A 24,133-nucleotide genomic window follows, 5' to 3' on the forward strand; every position below is an offset into this window, starting at 1 on the left:
CTCATTAATCCCAAGCCTGCCTAGCTAATGCTGTCCTCACAATGGCCAACCAGATGCTTTGTGGAATTTACTGACATAGATGATTGAATTTTGCTTTTGCCTGATGGGGAAAATACCAAGAAACTTGAGTATGGGAGGTCCATAAGACAGGCATGACACAAAAATCTCCCGTCATTTCTCTTGTAACTAGTAGTTGCTTCCAATAATAGAGCCATCATGACTAGAAGGTGTTGATAGCTTTAGTCTCAAGAAATGTGTCTAGTCTTGTCTTAAAACCCTTCAAATAGATAACCACCATTGCATTTTTGTAGAAACCATCTCCTTTGGCTTTCTATATGTCTTATAGAAAATTATCATTAATAATACTTTCCATCAGTTTATTTGGGGCATGCTCTAAACAGCTAACTGGTCAGCTTTTTATTGTTTCCTCGCCAAATCCTTTTTTTTTTATTTAATTAACATTATCGTAACCACTTTTATGTTTTCTGGTACAGAATATATTAGGGATGCTTTTGTTATATAAGGGTGCTGAATTGTTTTGGACTAAGGACCATTTTTGAGTGGCATGCCAGGAGCTATACTCCAAAAATTGGTCAGGAATAGGACAAAAATTAATTTTGATTTAATTTTAATTGACATTTATCAAATTAACATATTTAAATATAGTTGATACTTTTCCATTTATTTTCTGTTATATTCCGTGGGGTCTGCAGGGGGCAAGTGAGTTAGAGTGACAGAAGCAGCATCATGAGGGAAGACACCCCCCCCTCTTTTCCACACACATCATAACGTCACATGAACTTAAGGGCAGGACTTGTGTCACAATGCTGCAGTGTCCCAAAGGTGCTTTTTTTTTGCAACTGGACTTTCTGGTTTTCTTTCATTGAGAAGTTGGAGCTGTGCTTTCTGCAGGATGTTTTCCACCCTGTGTCCCTTCACTGTTGAGCATAGGCTGATGGGGATGCGTCTGTGCTGTCTGCATCTCACACTGAAGCGCAAATGGTTCCTGTAGTCTGCAGTTTTTCTGGAAATCCTCTGGGGAAAAAGCACCTTTGGGACAACCATGACCCAGAGGACTGAGAATCTCCATAGACACAATGCTGCAGTGCTGCTTTGATCAACTTGGCTAAGGCAATAAGTGCCTGTGGATGGTGCTGGGTTGTATTAATTTTTTGCAACATTAGTGTGGGAGGTGCTTTCAACCCTCTTATTAGAAGACAAGTGATTTCACATCTGAGCTATTTTGAGATCTCCTGAGGAATTACATTCTGGACCCAATGATGTTTGGTATTCAGTTTTTTTAGGAGGGCCTAGATTCACTCTTTGTTTTAATACCTTAATACAACATACCTCTAATTTCTTACTAAGGAGAAGTCAAAATCAACATAAAAATCTGAGATTTGAAGTGACAATATTTTAAAAAGGCACTGTTAAAAAATGAATAAAACACTTCAACCTCCCCAATAATTATATTGTTAAACTTAAGGTGATGTCCAGGAACACAAATACTTCAGGTACGTATTCCAAAAATCCAGAGTCAAGTAACAATTCATCCAGAAGCTTAGTTCTGTCTTCTGAAAATGGAAAGTTTCATGGTTACCGGTATTTAATTTCTATACCATTGCAATTTGCATGGGCTCTTGGAATTTGACCTGAATAAAACAATATTGCATACAATCAACAACACCTGAGCAATATAGACAATAAGATCATACCAAGCCATCATTTCCTGAATGTTCTTGGGAAATGTTCAGCCTCCACTAACTTCCAAATAGCCACCAGTTAAGTGTTAGTCTGGCCTTGAGGGGAAGAGAGAAGAGTTCCAAAATAGGGATTGCAATAAAAATGCCCAGATTTGGCCAGGGAGAATACATCTGGTAGGTGGAAGTGCTCCCGAGGTACTTTGAAACTAAGCAGTATAGGGCTTTATAAGCTAAAACCATCTGTAATTAGAAACAAATTTATAGCCAGTTGAGGCCCTGTGTTAATGGGTGTCACGTAACTATGGTGATACTCGTTTGCCAGCAAGTACACCATTGCATTTTGCAACAAACACAGTTTCTGAGTGATTTTTAAAGGCAGCCCCATGCAGTAGTCCAGTTGTGGTAATAAGAGAATAAGTCACTGTTGCTAAAACTTCCCACTCCATGTAGGGTACAACTGGCACAAAACAGAAGAAGAACTGATCATGCCTCTACCTATCCTAGTAGACTGTGGGTTTAGAAAAAACCCTTTCAGAGTTACACCTGAAGCTGATAGAAAGCTCTTCTGACTAAACAGTAGCTCAGTTTTGCTGGGATTTAACTTCAGGCTGTTTGGTTCCTGAACCTCCAATCAGAAGTTGAGGTATATAGGTGAAAAGGTGGAGATGTAGACTAAAAGCCATTTAAATAATCTGCTTCCTTTAAGGTGTTTGTTAACTGATAACTCACCATCTTCTCTATAACTTTCCTCAAAAAGGGAAGGTTGAAGACCAGGCAATAGTTGTCCGAAAGAGCTGAAGGAAGCCTCTTGAAAAGGCAGTGTACTGCTGCCTCCTTCAAGATGGCTGATATCATCCCCTCCCTTAGAGACTGATTATTTCTTAGTCCCAGTTAGTGTGTGTCCCACACTGCACATAAAATTAAGTAAACTGAAGGATCTAAGACAAGCATGGATCAAATCTCACAGATAGTTTGTTAGACAGCACCCTGTCCACTTCATTGGAGTCCATAGGCTGAAAGGAGTCCTTATTCCAGCCATCATTTCTGTCTTTGTTCATGGAAAATCCAAATTGCAATGACTTTTATTATCAAAATGTTGGACTAACAAGTCATAGAAGCCAGGTGGCAGCTCTTCCTGCTTCCTCTGGCAAGAATTGAACATTCATCTAAAGTGAGATTAGCAGCACAGGATTGATGCTTTCTTGCTCTTACTGCTCTTGTGTAGGCTTGAACATAAGCTCATGCCCCTACGCAGTCGGATTCACATTTCATTTTCCTCCACCAGCATTCCAGGCATAGTTACTGCTGCTTCATCTCCTTGATTTTCCAAAGAGCTCCCTAGAATTGGTTAATGGGAAGGGGCCACTTAGGAGCAAACATATTAAGTATTAAAGTTGCCTCCTGAATCCAAAAGTCTATGGGTTACTCTAAGATCACTAAGATGATTCCCAAATACCCTCTAGAATCCACCCGAATCCATTAGGCTGCTGAGACAGACCTGCTTTGCAGAGGTTCTGGGCAATCATGAATCTTATCTGGACCAGAGAGTTATCTCATAAAAAACTTCAACCTAATGCCCGCTACCTCATTAATTGCTCTGAGAAAACAACCTAGATATAGGTTGTTTTCCCAACCTATACACATACAGGTACGTATGTGTATGAACAGATTTATGTGGATATGCCTAATGGTTGTTTTGGAACTCCTGAACCTTCTCTGAAGCTTCTCTCAAGATGTGGCAATTTCCAAACCAGTCTTAATAGGTAGGTTTAAAAAAGCATCATATTCAGCAGCACAGCAATCAGAACATTTAACAGGACCCCAACCTATCTCTGTTGCGCAATCATACACATAGGCACGAATGCCCTGTTTCCCCAGAACTGAAACCTTGGCCACAGACAAAATGGATCCCATAATTATCACAACCTCACCCAGTCCTGGAGTTGGTTGCTGAAATACTCAAAATTAGAGTATTTAGGGGAAATTTCAGGATGACATCATTGCTCTTCCCCCACAAGATTTTGATAATGCATGCCAGATCCACTTGGATATCCGGTATCAAAGTGTGGATGCATATGATTAAATTACAAGTAAATCTGGCATCTACCATTAGTAACTCAAGGCCAGGATCACTAGCAGTTTTACTTCTTAGATTTCAGATTGAGGTGTTTGGGCTAGAAGTGGGGAGCAGCACCAAATTTTTGACCCTCCTCCTACAGTAACTTGCCTACTTCTTCACACCATGTCTCCCTCAATCCATTTCTTCTTATTATATTTATATTTTCCCAATAAGTATTGTTTTGTGCAGGATTCCTCTTAATACGATTGCATGAATACTTGTACTTCCTGATTTCATTTTCCCCGATTTCACTTTTTACAATCTCCCCTCCATAAATCTAGAACTCAGACTGTGTTTCAGACCTTGATGAAACAGATACTAATTCATGAAAACATACATCATAATACTTTTAATAATTCTATTGTAAAAAACTTCAGCTGTTTGGGAAGTGAAATTCTGTACCGAACGCAATATATTTTAAATAAGTCTTTCTTCAAGGCCAGTATGGCACGCATTCTGTGCAGAGAGCATGCAAATTAATTCAGCATCACTCAACTCAACTTTATGAGCCACATCTTTCACTTTTTAGAAAGCGAAAGGATCCCAAATGTATTTAGTCCTTGTGAAGGGTGAGGTTCATTTCTGTCTACAGAAGTCTCTATTGCAAGTAATTAAGATAAAGTGTTTTAAAGACATGCACAGTTTTTGGGATTGTAGCAGGAGAACAAATGATCAACATGTGCAAAACTATTGCAATATAAACCATCACATTGTCTTTTCCTTAGTAGAGACTCCGGTTTTCCTTTGTGCAGGTTTGGGAGAGCAGGAATAGTCAGACTTCTATACGTGCTTTCCTGTTCCAACGTATTTGCATTATTATTTTTTTTATTCCAGGGCTTTGTATACCTATGAAGAAGACTCTGATAATCTGAAACTGGCAGCCTCAGGAAGTGAGTATTGGCATCTTTGTCTTTAGTCCGAGCAGCTTTTGTCTCCACAAAGGAATATCTGCTCCTCCCTTCCATAGGGCACGGTTGCATAGACCGGGGGTTGAATTTGGGAGTGAGTTGCTCCTGACTTGTGACAGGAATCTCCCCAGATGGCGGAGAAAACAGATTTAATTTTATAAAGTGTATCATAAGCTGAAAAGCAGAAGGGTCTGACTCTTGCTTTGTCCCATGAGTGTGTTGCTTTCTTTCCCCAGCTGGTGGCCTGCAAGAGCTGTCTAGCCATTTTGAGAACCAGAAGGTGATGTACGGATTCTGCAGTGTCAAAGATCCGCAGGCCACCCTGCCTAAATATGTCCTTGTTAATTGGGTAAGGCCTAAAAAAAAAAAAACCCTCTCTGGGGAATAGCTCACTCTCGTTTCCTGATGTTTCATTTATATGCGTGGTATAAAATTGTCTAGGCTAGAAGAACAAATTATGCTGTATTTAAAATGTATACTAAGCAGATACTCTTCCTTCTCCCTCCTCTCACCCTCATTTAATTGAGTAGTTCTATCTGGATTGATACTCGATAGGTAAGGCTGAGTGGCCTGATCCTTGCTCTCACTATCTTTGTTTAAAATAATTAGTAAATACAGTCACATATCTGGTTTGGGTAGAATAGTGTGTGCACATACATTCTTCCAAGGGGCTGGGAGTAAGAGGCCTCTTCCTAAACCCTACTCAAACATGAGCTTGATCTGAAGCAAGCAGTTGTGTGTTTCCCTCATGGTAAAAAAAAACTGGACAAGGACACAATCATTTTAAGCTCCACGTGCTGTGTTTTTTGGTCCTGAGTGGACTTAGCTATCTTTCAAGAATTGAACAGGAGAACTTCCAAGTGATGATTTCCTCACCACAAAATTACATTTTTCCTTTTTTCCCCCCTCTTCCTATTCTTACACCACAGGAGTCCTTTTGGGATCTGGGTATAACAGCGTTAAGATTTAGATAGAATTTAGATAGAAAGTGGCCCTCTAATATCATGAAATTGATCCTCATGATGAAGATTGGTGTCTCTCCCAACTTTTGGACCAGTCATACATGACAGTTTTTCAACACAAGGTGATCTCTTTGTAAGAACATCTGTGCTTTCTCCTATTCAAGAAAACACCAAGATGGCTCTGAGGAATACAGTGAAGGAAAAGCCGGTACTTTTAGCAGACATATTGCTGGCTTCCACTGACCACCGTAGATTGTACAGTATTGCCCTCTAATGGAATTATTGTGGTAATAAACAGCATAAGTTTATACTGCTTACCGCACCATCCAGAAACCGCCCATTCTCACAATACCATACTGTCTTTCTTTCCTTCATCACTCCCTAGTTTTTAACCTATATTTTCAGCACTTAACTCAGACCTTAGCTAATGGAAATGTTTATACACAATATTCTTCAGGGAGAAAATAGCTTGCATATTTTTTAAAATAAGTGAATTCTTATAAGTGAATACTTGGCAATTACAAAGAAGGCAGTGCTGTTTTCCCATTATTCAGGAGAGGCCTAGGAATCCTGAATACCAGTTTCCTGCTGCTGTGTCCACTCTCTCAAGGATTACCTCCCCCAGATTATTACCCTCCAAATGTGTTGAATTATAACTATAATTACCACCAACCAAAATAGCTAGAGCTGTGCTGCTTGGAAACGATGGGAGTTATATGGAATACATTTGAGGATGCCAAGCTAGAGAAAACTGTTTGAGGAATACACTTAAAGGATATCCCTTGGTGTTTTGCAGTAATTGAGATGGCAAAGAAACAGCTGAGTGTATTTGTGAAGTGCAACCATGTCTGTTTGACTGCCTGGGGGTGATGGCATTTTCCTGGATATCACATGGTTGGATATTGCTGAGCAGCAGACCTTCCTATAAATTCCTTGCTTTTTGATTAAGAGCTGCAAATTGTTATCTTAATTTAGAAAGTGAAAAGGGGATGAACAACATGCCCTAGGAAGAGCTTGTCCATTCCTCCACTATGAGAGGATTTAATATAAAGCAATAGAAGCTATGTTGACTCTAAGTTCCAGCTTCCCTTTTCCAGATGTTGTTGCTATGAGAGTCCCCATGGAGATCCACCCCCTATTTGTGCTGGTAGGCACATCTGGAATTTCAAAAGTGGGAGACTATAACATAAAATGGCTCTCATGATAGTCATGGGGGCGGGGGGTGGGGGCGGTCACAGAACTGGTGAGTCTGTTCTTCCCCATTCCTCTCACTTCTCTGCTTATCCTTGAAAACTTTTTTTCCCCGGGTGGGTAAACATTCACACAATGCTTTAGATTGCAGCCATCCATTTTTTAAAAAAATTTCTAAGAATATCTCAAGAGTTTGTCTATGGAAGATTCTCAGTCACCCAGATTATCCCAAAAGTGCTTTTTCAAAAGGCATCTGGACTTCATTTTTCCTTGAAGATGTTTCGTTTCTCATCCAAGAAGCTTCTGTTAGAACCGAAGAAGCTTTTTAATGAGAAGCAAAAGGTCTTTCAGGAAAAACAAAGCCCATTTGCCTTTTGAAAAAGCATCTTTGGGACTCCTTGGGATATATCCTTAGAAATGTATGCATGATGCTTTGCTTTGCTTTCCATTTATTGAAAATTATATTTACTAAAGATCAGGGCAATAGGATCACATCAAATGAGGGGAACACCTTGGCATCCATAGAATTTAAGAGAGGTCAGAAGAAGAGGGGCATTGCTTTTCTACATTGCTAGCAGAATGATATGGCTTTTGTCTAAGTATCACATCTCTTGTTGCTGGCCCAAATGTATGTCTGGAATACCTTTCATTTCTGAAACCTAAGAAACTTTACTGGTTTTCTTCTGGTCTGGTGCCATCTTTGTTTCTGTTAATTTTTCTGGAGACCCTGTGGGTACATGAGGAATATGCCTGCTACTTTCAGTGCAATGAATGACATTTCTCAACATTAATCTTCCCTATCATTCTTTCCTTTTATTCTTGGCAGGTTGGAGAGGATGTAGCTGATGCCCGCAAGTGTGCCTGTGCTAGCCACGTGGCCAAAATTGCAGAGTTCTTCCAGGTAGGTGAGAAGTTATGTGAATGGAACATGCAGGTGGAAATGAGAGGCAGAGCAGGTTAATGCTTAAGAGTTGGACCTGGACTGGGGAGAGCCATATGGATGAAATTGGTCTGGTCACTCTCTCTCTCAGCTCAGTCTATCTCGCCGCATTGTTGCTGTGAAAATAAAATTAGGAGATAATCTCCTATAAGCTGCTCTGAGCTCTTAGAGAAAAGATGGGATGTAAATAGAATAAATCAATAATTAAACTTCTGTTGTATCCAAAACGTTGAGATAATAGCCATTTTACATATAGTGTAATATCATGCTTTTGGACTCCACAAAAGTATGATATTTACTCTATAAAAGATAGAACAGGGCATCCTATTGCTCTAGAAATAAATGTAACTTGTAACTTAATTTCAGCCTTTAAAAAATGTCTTTCCACGCTGCCTCTTATGGGGCAGGTTGTTGGTTGCAGAGAAAAGAAAGTGATACAAACAGAATGCAAGAAAAATAAGGATGTCAGGAAGGGAAAAAAGAGGGAAATTAAAGAATTAATTATTTAGGTATGGTCCCAATCACAGTTTGCTTCAATCCTACCTATCATGAACACCCCAACAGATAACTCCTAGGCAATACATAAGTAATAATAAGACTAAGAAGGATAAGTAATAAATAATAATTTAAAGATGGTCTTCCCCTAAAATGTGTTGATAATGAACTATTTGAAAGTGGGCCCAGTTCCACATGGTGAGTCTGGGGTGGCCATGTCTTGTCTCAGAAAAGCTGATCCTGAATACTTTTTTGTGATTTTAATGCCTCCTTTGACAGGGTGTGGATGTAATTGTCAATGCTAGCAGTGTGGAAGACATAGACCCGGGAGCTATTGGTCAGCGACTCTCCAATGGCTTGGCGCGCATTGCCAGCCCAGTGCTGCACCGCCTTCGCCTGCGTGAGGATGAGAATGCCCAGCCTGTGGTAATGCTTCTTTTACACTCTTCACTCAGCCAACCTCATATTAGTTTCCTTTTTTTGCTGTTGGGATAGGAACAGAAACAACAGGATCCCAGCTTATTTCTGGGTCTCAAGGACAAAACATTTCATTTTTAAGAGTGACAATACAGTTCTTGGGGTTTATCTTTTGTTACTATTCCTTCAGAGGAAGTTATATGGAAATGTCTAGGCAGCTATTCCCATGCAATTATGATCATGCACAATGGAAGAAATCATTCCATTAAGGTGACATGCACTCTAGTAAGAAAAGATGGTTGTTTTTTAAGGGGGACAGCAAACCTAGAATACAAACACACATGTCCCAATGAGCCTTCTCTGACCGATTTCTGAATTCTAGGGCACAGTCTATCAGAAGACGGATGCAGCTGTGGAGATGAAACGCCTCAACCGGGAGCAGTTCTGGGAGCAGGCTAAGGTTGGTCATCCTTCTTCTACATCAGGGATGTCAAATTCAATTTCATTGAGGGCCGCATCAGGGTTGTGGTTGACCTTGGGGGGCCAGATGGGCGTGGCTGACTGGGTGAGCGTGGCTGACTGGGTGGGCATGGCCAGCTTGACGCCACTCACTGGGCGTGGCCTACTGGGTGGGTGTGGCCAGCTTGACGACACTCGGTGTGGCCAACTGGATGGACATGGCCAGCTTGACACCACTCCCCAAACTGCTGTTTCCTCTTTGCATTGGGTAGACTAGGCCGAAGCCACACTGGCCCGATGTTTCCTCTTCACATTGGGTAGACCAGGCCAGCCCCTTACATTTTCGAGGATGGCCCCGCAGGCCATATCCAACCACATCACAGGCCGGATCCGGCCTGCGGGCCTTGTGTTTGACACCCCTGTTCTACATAGCTCAGGCTGAGACACACATACTGTATGTGTGGGTGCCAATATGCCTCTTGACCTGCACAAAACACACGGTCAGTCCTGGCTTCCTTTGATCACCTCTACTGTGTGATGGGAGGCATGTCATGAGTAGAGTTGGCATTGACCATCCCTGTTTCTTCCTTTGCAGAAAGAGGAAGAGCTACGCAAAGAAGAAGAGCGGAAGAAAGCCCTGGACGAGCGGCTGCGTTTTGAGCAAGAGCGCATGGAGCAGGAGAGGCAGGAGCAAGAGGAGCGTGAGAAGCGCTACCGGGAGCGTGAAGAGCAGATCGAGGAGCATAGGCAAGGGAGGGACTAGGAGGAGGAGGTTGGGGGTGCTGATAGTAGTAGTAATAGTGAGTGGGAGAAGCAATAGCCAGATCTATGGCATTCTCCAACTGAGACAAAAGCTGCTTCTTCCCACAGACGGTGGCATTTATGAGCAGCTGTAATTTTGTCCATTATTCTTTGACGTGTTAGGTTTAGAATTTTATATACTCCTGTTATTTTTGTTTTTTTGTTTTTTGCCGATCGTGGTTATGTCATGTTTTTCATGGTCTGATTGATTTTCTTTGAGAAGAGATTGCTGGTCTCCTAGGGTGAAGTTATAGTTCTACCTCTCTTTGGGAGGTGTCATTGATGTTATGTAGAAATACAAGGATGTTTCTTCGACACATTTTCATATTATTAGAAGTAAAAATTGTCTTGTCTCATTGCTTGCCCAGTTGCTTTTCCTTCTGTTTGGCTTGTCCTCGGTGTGTCCAAGTTGTGTCTCAATGTTCTGCCTGCATCGATCTAATTTTAATGAACATGCTGCAGCTAGATTCTTACATGTTTCTTCAGTACTGGGAAAAGGCCGCACAGGAATTCAAGGGTACAGGCTACGTTTTGACAACGGAAAGTCCCAGGTTCAAGTGCTGCTGCCCATCAAAAAGGGCTTTGAATAGCTTACAAAAACTTGTTTCATTCCCTAACTGATTGGCCTTTTGCCGTGTGTGTATTGAATTGTTGAGCAAGCTATAACTTGTTTTATTTATTATAATAATAAAAAACATTTCAAGGAATTCATTCTCCCAGCATGCCTGTGGGTTGATTAGACTGAGATACAGTGACTGCCTATAGGCCTCCCAATTGGTTTTTGAAAGTGGGGATTTCAGCCTCCTCAATCCATACATAATTTTTCAGACTGTGCTTTATGGCACTCTTCGGTCTCTTGGAAACATATGACAACTAGAAAAGGCAGCTCCTTTTTTTCCTGATTGTGCCCTGAAGTGAGCACTTACAGAAATCTGTTGGCTGTGCACTAGACTAGAGCATAATCTCTCTCTGCATTTTTAATGGGAAGCCCGAAAGGCCTAACTGGTGGCTTGATTGATTAAGCAGCTCTGAGGTGCATCAGGAAATGTCCCCACTAGAATCAAAATTGTCCAGCTGTCCCATTGTCCCCAGAGGGTCTGCTGAGGGACCCCCTCCTCTATTAATAGGCAAGGCACCTCCGTGAGTGACATTCTCAGTGGGAGACAATATGTCACAGAATGCTCTCATCCTGAAACTACATGTGGCCCCAACTCTTTTTATAGTTCATTAACAAGTTAAAGTAATATTATTCAAACTGATTTTGGATCTTGGGTGCCTGTGAGTATATGGTTTTTAATTGTCTTGTGTGTTTATATATTATTATTTTTGTTTTGCCATTCCCTGCTCAAGATCCATTAGGATTGGGGCAGGCTAAAATATAGATAGATAGACAATGACAGAGACAGATAAAATGCTACTTATACAGTAGTTTGTGGTAGCTCTGCAGGGTTATCCTAGCAATCAGATTGATTTAAAAAAAAACACCTTTCCACTTGTTATAAGCTATCTGTGGTCCCATTCCTTTCATATGCTTAAATGGGCCAGTTGGAAGAATATAGTTTGTTGCAAGAACAATCTGCAGTTAATTGACTCCAGTTAGCTGGAGTCCATTCAGCTCAAAACTTACCCCCATATGGACACGTTACACTAAGTCAATCAGCTGTGTTGGAAGATTATCAAAACCCTATCCGTTGTGTTTTTTGGGGGGGGGGGAGAATTACTGAAAACAAAGAATGGCTACAAAAGCATGGAAGTTCTCATTTAGTGACTACCTTGGTTGGGACCTGTTCGCGGTTAAGATAGTGATAAAGTAACTTTGCAACCAATCCTCACATTTATGATCTCCACAGATCTGCAAAGCAAAGGAAAGCAGTAGTAAGATTGTAAGCATAGTCATGGTTTTACTTAGTGACCACTTCACTTAACGACTGAGTTGCCAGTTCCAAATGTAGTCACTAAATGAGGACTATTTGCACAGAACTCACTGCTAAACCCTGCCAGCAGAAAACATACCTTCCCAACAGTGTTGAGCTACTCGACTCAACTCACACAGGTTGTTAGATAACTGATCAATGGAGAAGAGGTTTGTGATCTCAAGAAGTATTGCCAGTTTTCTTCTTGAGAAGTGTTTCTCAGCCTTGGCATCTTTAAGATGGGTAGACCAATTCTTTCAAAGAATTGTGGCAGGGGAATTCTGGAAGTTGAAATCCACATTTTTAAAAATTGTTAAGGTAGCAATACCACTTCACAGTGCTTTATGGTCCTCTCTAAGCAGTTTACAGAGTCAGCATATTGCCCCCAACAATCTGGGTCCTCATTTTACTGACTTTGAAAGGATGGAAGGTTGAGTCAACCTTGAGCCTGGTGAGGACTGAACCCCTGGCAGTCAGCAGAATTAGCCTGCAATACTGCATTCTAACCACTGTGCCACCACGGAGCATGGTGATTGTGAAACATTGTTCTAGTTAAGATACCTGTCAGGTTTCGATGTCATCTCAAATAAATTGCACTCCCAAACAATTAATCTTTGCTGAAATATTCCATTTATTGAGTACGACAGATCTGGCCCCGACTTCGTTGTAGCCGATACTAACCCTCTGACTCCCAAACCCTTTCCATTCCCCAATTCTCATCTTCTCATTGGCCATCTTCCAAGTCAGTCTCCCCAGCTTCTGACCTCAGCCCACAGGAATGCCCCCCTCCCATCCCATCTCCTAGGGGATATTATCTACAGAGAAAATAAGTAGGTGAAAAGTCAAGCCTCGTCTCCTCCTTTTTATGGCAGCATCAGAATGCTGACAATACCTAGTTAAGGTATGACTTAACAAAATTAGATTTGAATGTTTATAAAGCTGGCTGAGCTAATTGGGCTGGGGGAGAGATTCTATCATTTGGCTTATTCTTCATATGAGAAGTGTCTTTTTTATTATTATAGCAGTCATTATTTACAAAGATGATTCATGCAGTGCTTCTGTTTGCCTTTGATCCCTATGTTTAAGGTAGCCCCTCTTTTAGTAAATGAGAGAGAAGGGATGTTAAAAAAGAGACAATTTTTGTACCCTCTGCTTAATTTTGCAGTGGGAGGCAGGCAGTAGGAACCATCTACCAAAAAAATCGTATAAGGGTTTGTGGTTTTGAATTTAGGTATGTAAGAAATTATGCACATTCCACAACTTCCCAGAATCAAAAGCATTTTTGCCACTCTTATGAGACTCTATCTACATGCAAAAATGGCATTTCTAATCACTCAATGTCAAGAAACTGCAAACTTCAGCTCTGTAGGTCTTACTTCAAAGAAGATGTGCTTATGGTCAGTTAAAACTTAAAAGTATCAGCAACAAATAAGTTTATGTTCATATGGGTGAAAGTCAAGGAATTTTAATGGAGGTTGCTTGACCGCAACCCAGATCTGTATTCCAGGGGATGATCTTCATACAGGTACTTGACTGAGAACCATTGTTTAACCATCTGAACTTAGAACAACACTGAAAAAGTGACTTACAATCCTCACACTTATAACAGTTGCAGCATTCCCATGGTCACATCATGGAAATTCAGGTGCTTGGCAACTGGTGTGTATTTACAGTGGCTGCAATGTCCCAGGGTCATGTGATCGCCATTTGTGACCTTTGCAGCCGACTTCCAACCAGCAAAATCAATGAGGGAAGCCAGATTCGCTTAACAACTACATGATTCACTTAACGACCACAATGATTTGCCTAACAACTGTGGCAAAAGTTGTAAAATCAAGCACAATTCACCTAACAAATGCCTTGCTTAGCAATAGAAATTCTGGTCCCAATTGCGATTGTAACTCAAGGACTATCTGTAGCTTAATATAGATTAATATATCTAAGAGCATGGTGGCGCAGTGGTTAGAGTGCAGTATTGCAGGCTAATTCTGCCGACTGCCAGCAGTTCGACCCTGACCGGCTCAAAGTTGACTCGGCCTTCCATCCTTCTGAGATTGGTAAAATGAGGACCCAGATTATTGGGGAAAATATGTTGGCTCTGTAAACCGTTTAGAGAGAGCTGTAAAGCACTGTGAAATGGTATATAAATCTAAGTGATATTGCTATTGTTATATCTGAAGGCTTAGGAAGAATTAAATTAAAAGAATAATCCTTCATAATTTGCATGAAATAGTGAAGACTGGTTAACTTTCAAGCAGGCATTAGGATACAAAATTAAACAATAAATATGAAACATAGTTGCTTTTCAAAAAACAAAATAATAGTCTGAATTATAAAATGTAATACTATACACAGAAACAACATTCAGATAAACAGCAATTTTAAAAGAAGGTATTAAGGTAAGTTGAGAATTGAAATATAATGTTCTTGCAAAACAATTTTTCTAAACCTAGAACTAAACCTAGACTATAATATGGCAGCAATGTTTTTTCGCTTTGGATCCTTCAGGGTACAATGGATGTAAGCAATCCACAGGTTAAAGGATGTTTATAATTTCTAAGCTCTGAATAAGAGTCTGTATAATTTTCTACTGAATTCTGGCAGGAACTTAAAACATTTTTACAAACCAACTATCCTCAGAGTTTCCACAAATTTGGGGGAAAAATGGGCTGGAAATTCTCCATCCCCTTTGGTGATGACATCATTATGATCGTCATTGCCCCCTTTAATTCTTGCTGCCAAATAAATCATTACATTTGTGCCTCCTCCCTCAGCTGCAAAGGGTTATTGCCAGAAAACAGAGATGCAAAGCCAGTTTTAGAATGGACAAATGAAACATTTGGACCTGTTAATGAACACTGAAAGACGACGCAATAACAGGTTTGATAAAAATAAATAAATCCCAGAGCGTGAAATGCTCTCCGTGGCCTCTGGATGGATGAGAATACTGAATTGTGGACATCAAATTTAATGTTAGGAAACTCAAATAGCCTATCAACTCTGCCTAGGATGCTTGAGTCAGTGTCGCAAATGTCCATCTTTCCTTTACCACTAGGCGAAAGCAGCAGACCCTGGAAGCAGAAGAAGCCAAGCAGCGATTGAAGGAGCAATCCATCTTTGTAAGTGAAGCTTCAGGAGCTGGGGGAAGGTTGCCTAGTTGTGCAGCCGGCTCCCCACCCAGGATCTTGGCCGGAGGAAGAATGGAGCACCAAGGCTGGCTGGGGACTTTGGGGACTGATTCTGCAGCCAGGGAGAGGACATTCTTCCCAGGGGCTCTCCCTTGCTCCAGCTTAATGCTAGGTCAGGGCATAAGTAGGGCTTTTTGGTGTGGTTGAGGTGCCCTGGGGCTGACGCTGACCTCTCTCCCTAGGGGGAGCAGGAGGACGATGAAGACAGGCAGCAGCCCAAAAAGTCTGAGTCGGAGGTGGAGGTGAGTGCGGCCCCGGGGCACAGCATGCATTGTCTAGGCAAAGGACTCCCCTTGCACCCTACTAGGGTACTGCTGCATGAGGTTGTGGCATTGTGTGCAAAGGTTCAGCAGGGAAAGGTAGGCTTCAGTTTGATGGCTGTGACCTAGCTGGAGTTGTATGTCGATGAATGGAGTCTGTGCTTAAGCAGCAGGGTTGGGCCTGAGTTTTATCTTGGGGGAAGCAACGTGTGTGTGTGTGCGTGCTTCGTATTCATTTCGCTGGAAGCCAGTTTGTCGTGCTGTTCCTCTTGATGTCACTCTGTGCCATTGTTCCTGCTGGAGGGGCATGGGGGCACATTGCATATGCGTGGCACGTGTCTACTTTTGTCACTCTTGACCTGGCTATACTGCATGGAAAGGATGGGGCAGAGAGTTCAGTCTGTATTTAAGGCAGTGGGTATCTGAAAGGCTGTGCTGTGCTTGACCCTTGTCTCTCTTCCCTTCCCCTCGCTTCCTGGTAGGAGGCAGCTGCCATTATTGCTCAGCGGCCTGAGAACCCTCGGGAGTTCTTCCGGCAGCAAGAACGAGTGGCTTCGGCCAGCTCTGAGACACCCTCACCCTTCAACAGAACAGGTAGGCAGATTTCAAGGTCTCCTGCTCTGGATGGAAAGAGAAAGCAAAAAATGCAACAGTGGCTTTCAAGGGACATAATAACCATAGAAACGTGGCAATGAGGGTTTGGGAGTTTATTGTCAATACTTAGGTGGTCTTTGCCTTGGAAAGTGAGAAAATGCACACTGATGTTTAAAGCCCATTGAATATCCAGAGACCTTGGCAACTTCTGCCACTGGGAGAATCTAGGCAGAGAACGATGGTGGCAGAAAAAGACAAGCTGGGTGGTGGTTGCTTTTTTTGATACAGGAAAGCACATTAAGCCAGCACCTTATAACAAAGCTGACTTTAAAAAATGGGATACCGTCTACTACAAATAAAAGGACACCATTCCATTTAACATATAAACAGGTTTTGAAACTCAAACTCACAGAATATGATTGAATCCAGTTATTCCATAGAATTTGATATGTATGTGCATTGATTTAGAAATTTGGAATGTGTACATGCATAGGCCTCCATTCCTAACCAAAGTGACCCCAGAATGACAAAATATGTGTTTGACATCACAATACATCACTATATTGCACCCAGTGAACAAGGGGAAGAGTTTATATCATGATGTCACAACATTTTTTTACCTACTTGCTCAGTTTCTTTTGTTCAGAGGCACAACATATTCATGTTGCAAAGCATTTGCACTTTCGATCATGGATAGTACGGGAAGCATGATGAGGGATGAAAAGCATTGCTTTATTTATTCTAATATTTAAATACTTCTCCTATCACCAGACTCCAGGTGGTCCCAAAACAGTAATATATAAGATCAAATAAAATCTAAGTTCATATCACTATCCTTGTACAATGAAAATCAAATTGTTTAGCAAACTATTCAAAAGGCACTTAGTTTAGTTTGCTTTATTGTCATTGCACCTCATACAACGATATTAAATGCCATTTTCAGTGTAGATTATACATATAAAATTAAAAAAAAAACACATCCTTCACATTCTATACAACTGAATTGAAAACCCCTGATATTGCATTAATATTGCTCTATACAGTAGAATTCAATATAGTTACTGCTCTGAGTAAGGCTCAGTAGGCTGTTTTTCAGCCTATTGGTCCTTTTTTTTATTGTCCTGTACCGCCTGCCAGATGGTAATAGTTCAAAAAAAGGGTGCCTAGCATGAGATGGATCTTTTAAGAATATTTTGAACTTTCTTAAGGCAGCGGGCGCTATAAAGCTCTTCCAAGGAGGGGAGAGGGCAAGCAATGATCCTCTGGGCAATGATGTTAACCCTCTAGAGCACTATCCTATCTGCCACTGTGCAATTGGCAAACTATACACAGGTGCAGTAAGTTAAAATACTCTATAGTGCAGTGGTAGAAGGTCACCAGCAATTTTTCATTCAGTTGTTGTTTCCTGAGAAGTCTCTTAACTTAAGTTTCGAATGACTAAATAAAATGATCTTTGTCGCTTCCTGGAGACAGTGGGTGGGGCCATCTTGGCTTCTGGGAGAATCAGTTTTTCACAATGTGATGTGGGTGGCAGTGGGGTGTGTGCGAAGGCTGTAATTGGATAAGAGGTGCAGGACCAGCAGAGAGTATCCTTTTCCGCAAGCAAGCTAGATCTGCTGCTTAGGACACAGATGCAGTCTTTGAGAGGAGGAGCTAAACTGAAGGTTTTTAATGAAGTCAGATAGATGATCTGGGATGGCCAATAGCCTTAATGCATGTTACAATCTCCTGAGCTGCTCCTGCAAGAAATGGGAGGTAGGCAGCTCAGGGCAGCCATTGTTAGTCTACTGATCCTTTGATGCACCTCTACTGTGACTTATTCTGTCTCCTTTTGGGTTGACCCCCAAGAGCTGGCCAACCACTTCTGTCCCTATCTGCAGTAAGTCAACAGCTATACTTTCTGAAATCTTCTGCATTATGCCTTACGTTTTGGACCTCCATACTGTCTGCTTGGTTGGCTCTTTGGGGACTCAGATACAGTTATTTCAAGTACAGATTCATTTCCCATCACTACCGACATCTCCTGCCTCTTGGCTCTCTCTTTTCTTCCCTCAACCTTCCTGCATAGCTGCTCAAACCCTTCACGCTGATCTGTCTTGGCCCTCCTGTTCCATAGTCCCCGACTTTGCTTCCCATTTCCTCCTGCACTGCCCCTGGCAGTGTCCTCTCATTCTTTTTGGCTTCTCAGGGACTTGCCTTCTTTCCCTGCTATCTGGCCCTGGACTTGAGTATGGACCGCCCAGTGGCAGGAGAAGGGGGGGTGGGTAATGGAGTGGGCTGCTGGAGGGAAGACTGACTGTTCTCTTCTGCTTTCTTTGTCTTCGTCCGTCTGTCTGTCTTTCTCTCAGCAGGTCGTCTGCACTGTCCTTTCATAAAGACACCTGACAGTGGGCCGCCTTCTTCTTCCTCTTCCTCTTCCTCCCCTCCACGGACTCCCTTCCCCTATATCACTTGCCACCGCACACCAAACCTCTCTTCCTTCTTCCCATGTAGGTAGCCAGATCCCGGCTGGGCTTTGGGAAGTTGGTTTGCAGAGGTGGCTCCTAAAGGGGCTTTGATAGACCCCCAGAGGCTTTTTTTTTCTTTTTCTTTTTTTTCTTTTGCCATGTCCCATCTCATCTCACCTCTGAAAGCAGGAACAGGAGCCAGTAACCATTCATCAGAGACTGGCTCACGAAAGCTCAGGGATTGGCTCTTCTTTTGGCATCCTGCTTGTGAACCGGCTGCATGCATCGTCACCGAACTATAGACCCCAATTTATGAATTTATTTCCCATTTCTGTTCTGTCACAATTTCAGGGACTTTCAGTGGCTTACATAAAGTATAAAACTGAACATAAAAGCAGACGCCATTAAAAACAAGAAGACAATCTCGCCCAAACCAAAACTATCAAGAATAAAACTTGAGATGTCTTGACAGAATCAGGGGAAGGCTCTCCGGGACAACTTGGCCTTTAAAAGCTTCTAAAACGTTAGCAAGGAAGGGGAGAGGGAGGTCCTACCCTGGTCAAAACCAGTTCCCCAGCATCACACCGTCACAGGAAAGCAGCGCCTCCTCGCTTCAGATGAAAGCAACGGTGCTGGGAAGAGTGAGGTCTTGAATGAGGTTTCCACAGTAACAATCCTCGGAGAGTTTCTCCATTCATTTGCCCTCCTTCCCCATTAATGCAATCTTGGCACATGGGTTTCTTCAGGAACACTCCTACATCCAAGCATTGGTTCCCAGGCCAAAGTATTAACACCACCTGGGGCAACCATCGTTTAAGCTTTTGATGTAAATTTCATTTGCTGGAAGCTAAAGCCACCCGCATGTGAAGCCCGGCAGCATTTACACACAGCATGTCTGTTTGGGGGTGGAGGGGAGGAGGATTCCCTGTATAGATTGTGTTGGTGGGGAAAAGCCACGGGTGGCATTCTCGGCTTAATCGGCTGCCCATGTGTGGTTTGGGGACCCTGAGAATCTGGCACAATTGTCTGATCCTATGGCTTGCTGTGGGCTGTGCTTCCGAAGATAGCTAAAAGAGGGGTGGATGCAGCCTGTTACTTCCAAATGTCATTTGGCAGCAGGAAAACCTGCAGCTGCAGCCTTGCATTTTCTTGAATCAGGCCCTTTTCTATTGTTCTATGATTCCGGGGCTACCTCTGCTTTTTGTCCTCCGGCCCCATCAAAAGCAGGAAATGCAGGGGGGTTCACTACTCCACTTTCCAGCATGTTTGTCAGTGAAAAGAAAGGGAGGATGGCCTTGCGCTGCAACTGTTCTTGGAGGAAGAGAAAGAGATACTGGGAGGACCCTGGGTTTCTATTCTTGGCTATGAAATCATGTATTTTTGGAGATGCTGTTAGATCATATTACTCTTTTGGTTTCAAGTGAAGGTGCCACATCTTTTCTGTAGGCACTTGGGGGGGCCCTGTGCCTCAGGGACTTGTGGCTTTTGCCTTGTCCGCTCCCTCTTGAGTGCCTATGTGGCTCATTCACAGGCAGCCAGACGGAAACACACAGAAAGGCCTCTGCCTCTGCTAGTAGCCCCTGTGACTCCAGTACGGCTTCCACGCCAGTGGGTGAGCAGATTGAGCGTGCCCTGGATGAGGTGACGCAACAGGATGCTTTAAAAGGTAGGCGCTGCTCCTGTCTCCACAGTCAGTGTTGTCTCTGTTCCCAGACGAATTAGCAGGACGTTGGTTATCTTTGCATTCTGTCCAGTTCACAGAGGCCCAGCCCTGTGCCACCCTCCAAACACCCCCTCTCGCTTCCTCCCTCTTGCAGACTCCTCCAGCCCGAGCAGTGAAGAGACAGGCATGGCATCTGCTACGAACTGGGCTCCCCCCAGTGAAGAACAACCAGTGGAGAAAGCAGAAGAGCCTCCTGGGGCTACAGCCTGGCAAGGCCCTGACTGGACAGAACCACAGCAAAGTGGGACTGACCCTGTTGAAGACGTGGTGCTCCCAGAGTCCAAAGAAGAGCCTCTCTTCCCAGTAGCCCCGCCTCCCAAAGAAGAGCCTCAGTTCCCAGCAGCCCCGGTCCCTGTGCAGAGTGAGGATGCTTTAGATCTGGGGGAGGCCTTTGGTTTTTCACAACCGCCTGCACCCCCCTCTGAGAACATTCTTGACCTGTGGCAGAATGACAGCACCGTCGCGGAACCCAACCCTCCTGATGCCTGGGAGCTCCAGCAGGGTGGACCTCCCACTCCAGCCCCGTGGGATCTTCGTGATGGGCCTCCCATGCCTGCCCCCATGCTGGTTGAGGTGGATGTCCCTCCAGGGGCACCAGAGCCCCCATCTTCTGCAGGCCTTCCTGAAGATAACCTCTTGAACTTCAACGACCTGCCTGAGCCCCCAGCAACTTTCTGTGATGCAGATCAGGACGAAGAGCCAGCAAGCATTATTGCTGTTGAAGGGCTGCATCAGATGACACTCAGCTACCAGCATGCCCTGCAGGAAGCCTCCGGGGTGCACCAGGAGCCCCAACTGCTCACCAATGGGGAGACTGCCCAAAAGGAAAGCACGCAGGTAAGGCTGACAAGGCTTCAAAACAATTTTGCAATCCCTATGCCGGCCTTTGGAAGTAGGACAAAGCTCACATGTGATGCTACTATATCACAGCTTCCTGTAGCACATTTTCACAGATAGGATTCACACCAGCTTAGCTGAAACGAGTTGGAGTGGCTTGTGGTTGAGAGCACGGTGACAACCCAGCTGTTGTCTTAACTTACTGTTAAATCAGGCCATCATATTATGCCAGGGTATGATTGAAGCATAGAATGATATACAAAGAAAATCAGTGGGTTTTGTTAGTTTGGGTTTAAATTTAGCATTTTCTCTGAACTTGAAGTATTTGCTAACCTTGCTCCTGGAGAAGTGATACCTAGAGTTTCCTTTCCTGTAAATGAATGAAAAGACGGATGAATTCCATATGCAGTCTTAAATAGTGTTTGTTCCATTCATGTGGATTAATTAATCTTTGGTGATTTTTTTTTTACAACATTTTTGTACAATGAGAGTTGTGAAAAGATGGGCCTTCCCCTATTTTCAAATGCATGTTAATGAATAGCAACCTTTTGTGCAAATTGTAATGAGGTGGAGTAGGCAAGCACAGATTATGGTTATTCTGTATTCATAAATTGGAAATAGACACTGTGAACATCTTTCAAAGGAAAGCAAATGCAACAATTTGATTTTCTCTTCCAGACCAGCGAGGGCTATTTTAGCCAATCACAAGATGAAGATTTTAACCAATCAGAAGAACTCTCTGCTAAAGCTCCTCCTCCAGTGTTCTACAATAAGCCCCCAGGTAGGCTCTGAGATTGATAGGTGGTCTTAGAGAAATCCATTCCATAACAAAAAACAAGAAATTAATTTAAATCGGAGAAATACAAAATTCTGCATTTGATAGAAAAAAAAAAGTAAGGTACAAATATAAACTCTGGCAGACCTTGCTTGGCAGTGGTGCCTACGAAATGAATCTGGATGTCCTTGTCAACCCCAAGTTAAGCATGAGCCACCAGCGTGAAACACTGGAAGTTTTTAAGAAGAGATTGGACAACCATTTGTCTGACATGGTATAGGGTTTCCTGCCTGAGCAGGGGGTTGGACTAGAAGACCTCCAAGGTCCCTTCCAACTCTGCTGGATAAACAGCTATCCTGAATTGAATTGACGGGGAGAACATAGAATCTAGACTGGTGTTTTTTAGACTTGGCAATGTTAAGATGTGTGGATTTCAAATCCCAGAATTCCCCAGCCAGCATGGGGTAAAATTACAAGGTTTGAGGCTAGAGATAAGGAAGAATTCCTGACTGTAGAAGCTGTCAGCCAGCGGAATAGGCTGCAGCCTGATGTGATGAGTTCTCTCTTGGTTGAGGTGGAGGTCAGTTCCCAAATATGCTTTAGTTTATCTAGTTTGAACTAGATAACCCCTGTGGTACTTTACAGCTCTGCGATTCTAAGAGGGGCTAATTGTGAGGGCAATATAAACAGATGCACGTGGGCCTTGCATGGTCATATTGTTCTAATAGACAGGGAACATCAGAACAGTTAGGCCAGACATGAAAACAGGATTTCATGTGACTGGGGGATGCCGTCCTATCACGTGGATCATGGTTACTTCATTCAGTCGTGACCACCAGCCTGTCCTTCAGGCTTTCCCATCAACAGAGGGAATGAAGAGGTGGATCTGGTGGATGCGTCTCCATTGTAGCCTGCTCAGTCAGACATTCTTAATGCCTGAACACACTTTTAACCTTCTGTCGAGGCATAAAATGGGCTCCCCTTGGGATTCCTGAAATAGAAGCATTAGTGATTTCCTTGGAGAAGGCAAACAGCCAGCCCTGCTTGCAGCTAATCTTTTTTTTGTTTGTTTGTTTGTTTCTTCTTCTTCTTTCTTTTCCCTCAGAGATTGACATCACCTGTTGGGATGCTGACCCAGTGCCAGAAGATGAGGAGAGCTTTGGGGGCAGCGTTTAAGGCTGACTCTCAGGCCAAACACCTCAACCCTGCACCTAGCAAGTCCAGTGTCTGCAAGCCTGGAGCAGCCGCAGTGAGGGCCTGGTGCCCCCTTGCTCCATATTGTAGCCCTGCGGTCCATGGCCTCAGATTGTACCCCGGCCAGATAGAAAAATCTGGGAGGGGAGATAACTTTTTCCAGTGCGCGCTCTTTCTCTCTCTCTCTTTCTCTCTCTCTCTCTCTCTTTCTCTTTCTCTCTCTTTTTCTAATGGTGTCAAATAGGAAATGTGTAAATCTGCCTGGTCCCCTCTTTGTTGGTAGCTTCCCTGCAGACCCCTTTCCTGTTGCCTTTGCCCATGGGGGTTTTTCAGATCCCTCCTGTCCCAATGCCATTTATGCCATTTGGGTTGATCTCTTGAGATGGGGGTGAGGTGTGCTGCTCTTGGGGGAGGATGGGAGGGCCTTTCCTCCACTCGGACTCTGCCAGAGTTTTGAGTATTTTGCACGAATTTAAAATAAAATATGGCAATAAAATGGCCCTGTGTGGGCAAGGCACTGGCTTCCATCTCTTCCCTTCTCCACTTGGTCCCCAGAGGCCTTGTTCCCAGAGAAGCAGAAGCCCTGTCCATTCTGGGTTCCAGCAAACGTTAGCAGCAAGAGAAGTTCTTTCCCCCCACAGCTCAGCTCAGCTCCGTGGCCCTCTGTCTGAGAGCGAGCCTGTTCCAGACCCTTCTCCTCAGGTCTTTGTTTGCCCTGAGAGCCTGGGACAAGGGGACACTCTGGATGGGCACCCTTCTCCTTTCTCTTTCTTCTTTCCTTGTCCATTCCATGCTTCGTTTTCTTTCCCTCCCGTACAGTAATTGTTTTTTTTGAAAGCACAAATTCTGTAACAGCAATGTGCTTATGTATGTTAATAAATAAATTGATTCCAAGCAGGGCAGCTGGCTTTGAAATCCAGGATGGCTTTATTGAAAAGGGGGTGGGGAAGTGTGGGGGTGGGGGTGCAATTGCTGAAGAACTGCAGAGGCCCAAGGAATCTGGCTGAGTTCTACAGAAAACCATTGAGGGCAACTCTATTGTCTGTTTTTATTTCTGGTGGCGTTCTTTTTCTCCGCTACCATAAATGGTTAGAAATGTACTTTATAAAGAGTGTTGGGGGGAGGGAGGATTGTGCAATTTTTAAAATTCATGTGGCAAGCAAGCATTTGTGTGGTAAGGGAGCACGGAGGGATGGTAGTAAACATC

General features: G+C 43.2%; 1 protein-coding gene across 6 annotated transcripts in view; it reads left to right on the top strand.

Moving 5' to 3' along the window:
* Positions 1 to 23,841, top strand: part of DBN1 (drebrin 1) — a 46,077-nt gene extending 22,236 nt beyond the window's left edge. Inside the window, exons 2-15 of one of the 6 annotated variants that reach the window (XM_034442104.3) lie at positions 4,657 to 4,712; positions 4,967 to 5,079; positions 7,710 to 7,784; positions 8,598 to 8,744; positions 9,118 to 9,195; positions 9,790 to 9,941; positions 14,964 to 15,027; positions 15,279 to 15,338; positions 15,839 to 15,950; positions 18,299 to 18,439; positions 19,929 to 20,063; positions 20,215 to 20,957; positions 21,636 to 21,738; positions 22,838 to 23,841. In XM_034442104.3, the coding sequence (XP_034297995.1) occupies positions 4,657 to 4,712; positions 4,967 to 5,079; positions 7,710 to 7,784; positions 8,598 to 8,744; positions 9,118 to 9,195; positions 9,790 to 9,941; positions 14,964 to 15,027; positions 15,279 to 15,338; positions 15,839 to 15,950; positions 18,299 to 18,439; positions 19,929 to 20,063; positions 20,215 to 20,957; positions 21,636 to 21,738; positions 22,838 to 22,908 (2,050 nt within the window). In that variant the 3' untranslated portion in view covers positions 22,909 to 23,841. The remainder of the gene's footprint in view (positions 1 to 4,656; positions 4,713 to 4,966; positions 5,080 to 7,709; positions 7,785 to 8,597; positions 8,745 to 9,117; positions 9,196 to 9,789; positions 9,942 to 14,963; positions 15,028 to 15,278; positions 15,339 to 15,838; positions 15,951 to 18,298; positions 18,440 to 19,928; positions 20,064 to 20,214; positions 20,958 to 21,635; positions 21,739 to 22,837) is intronic. The other 5 variants (XM_034442123.3, XM_034442115.3, XM_034442141.3 and 2 more) reach the window with 5 other exon arrangements.
* The last annotated feature ends 292 nt before the right edge of the window (positions 23,842 to 24,133 follow it).

Source organism: Pantherophis guttatus, chromosome 2 (assembly GCF_059756535.1).
Source record: "Pantherophis guttatus breed Tessera chromosome 2, ASM5975653v1, whole genome shotgun sequence".
Classification (NCBI taxonomy): Eukaryota; Metazoa; Chordata; class Lepidosauria; order Squamata; family Colubridae; genus Pantherophis; species Pantherophis guttatus.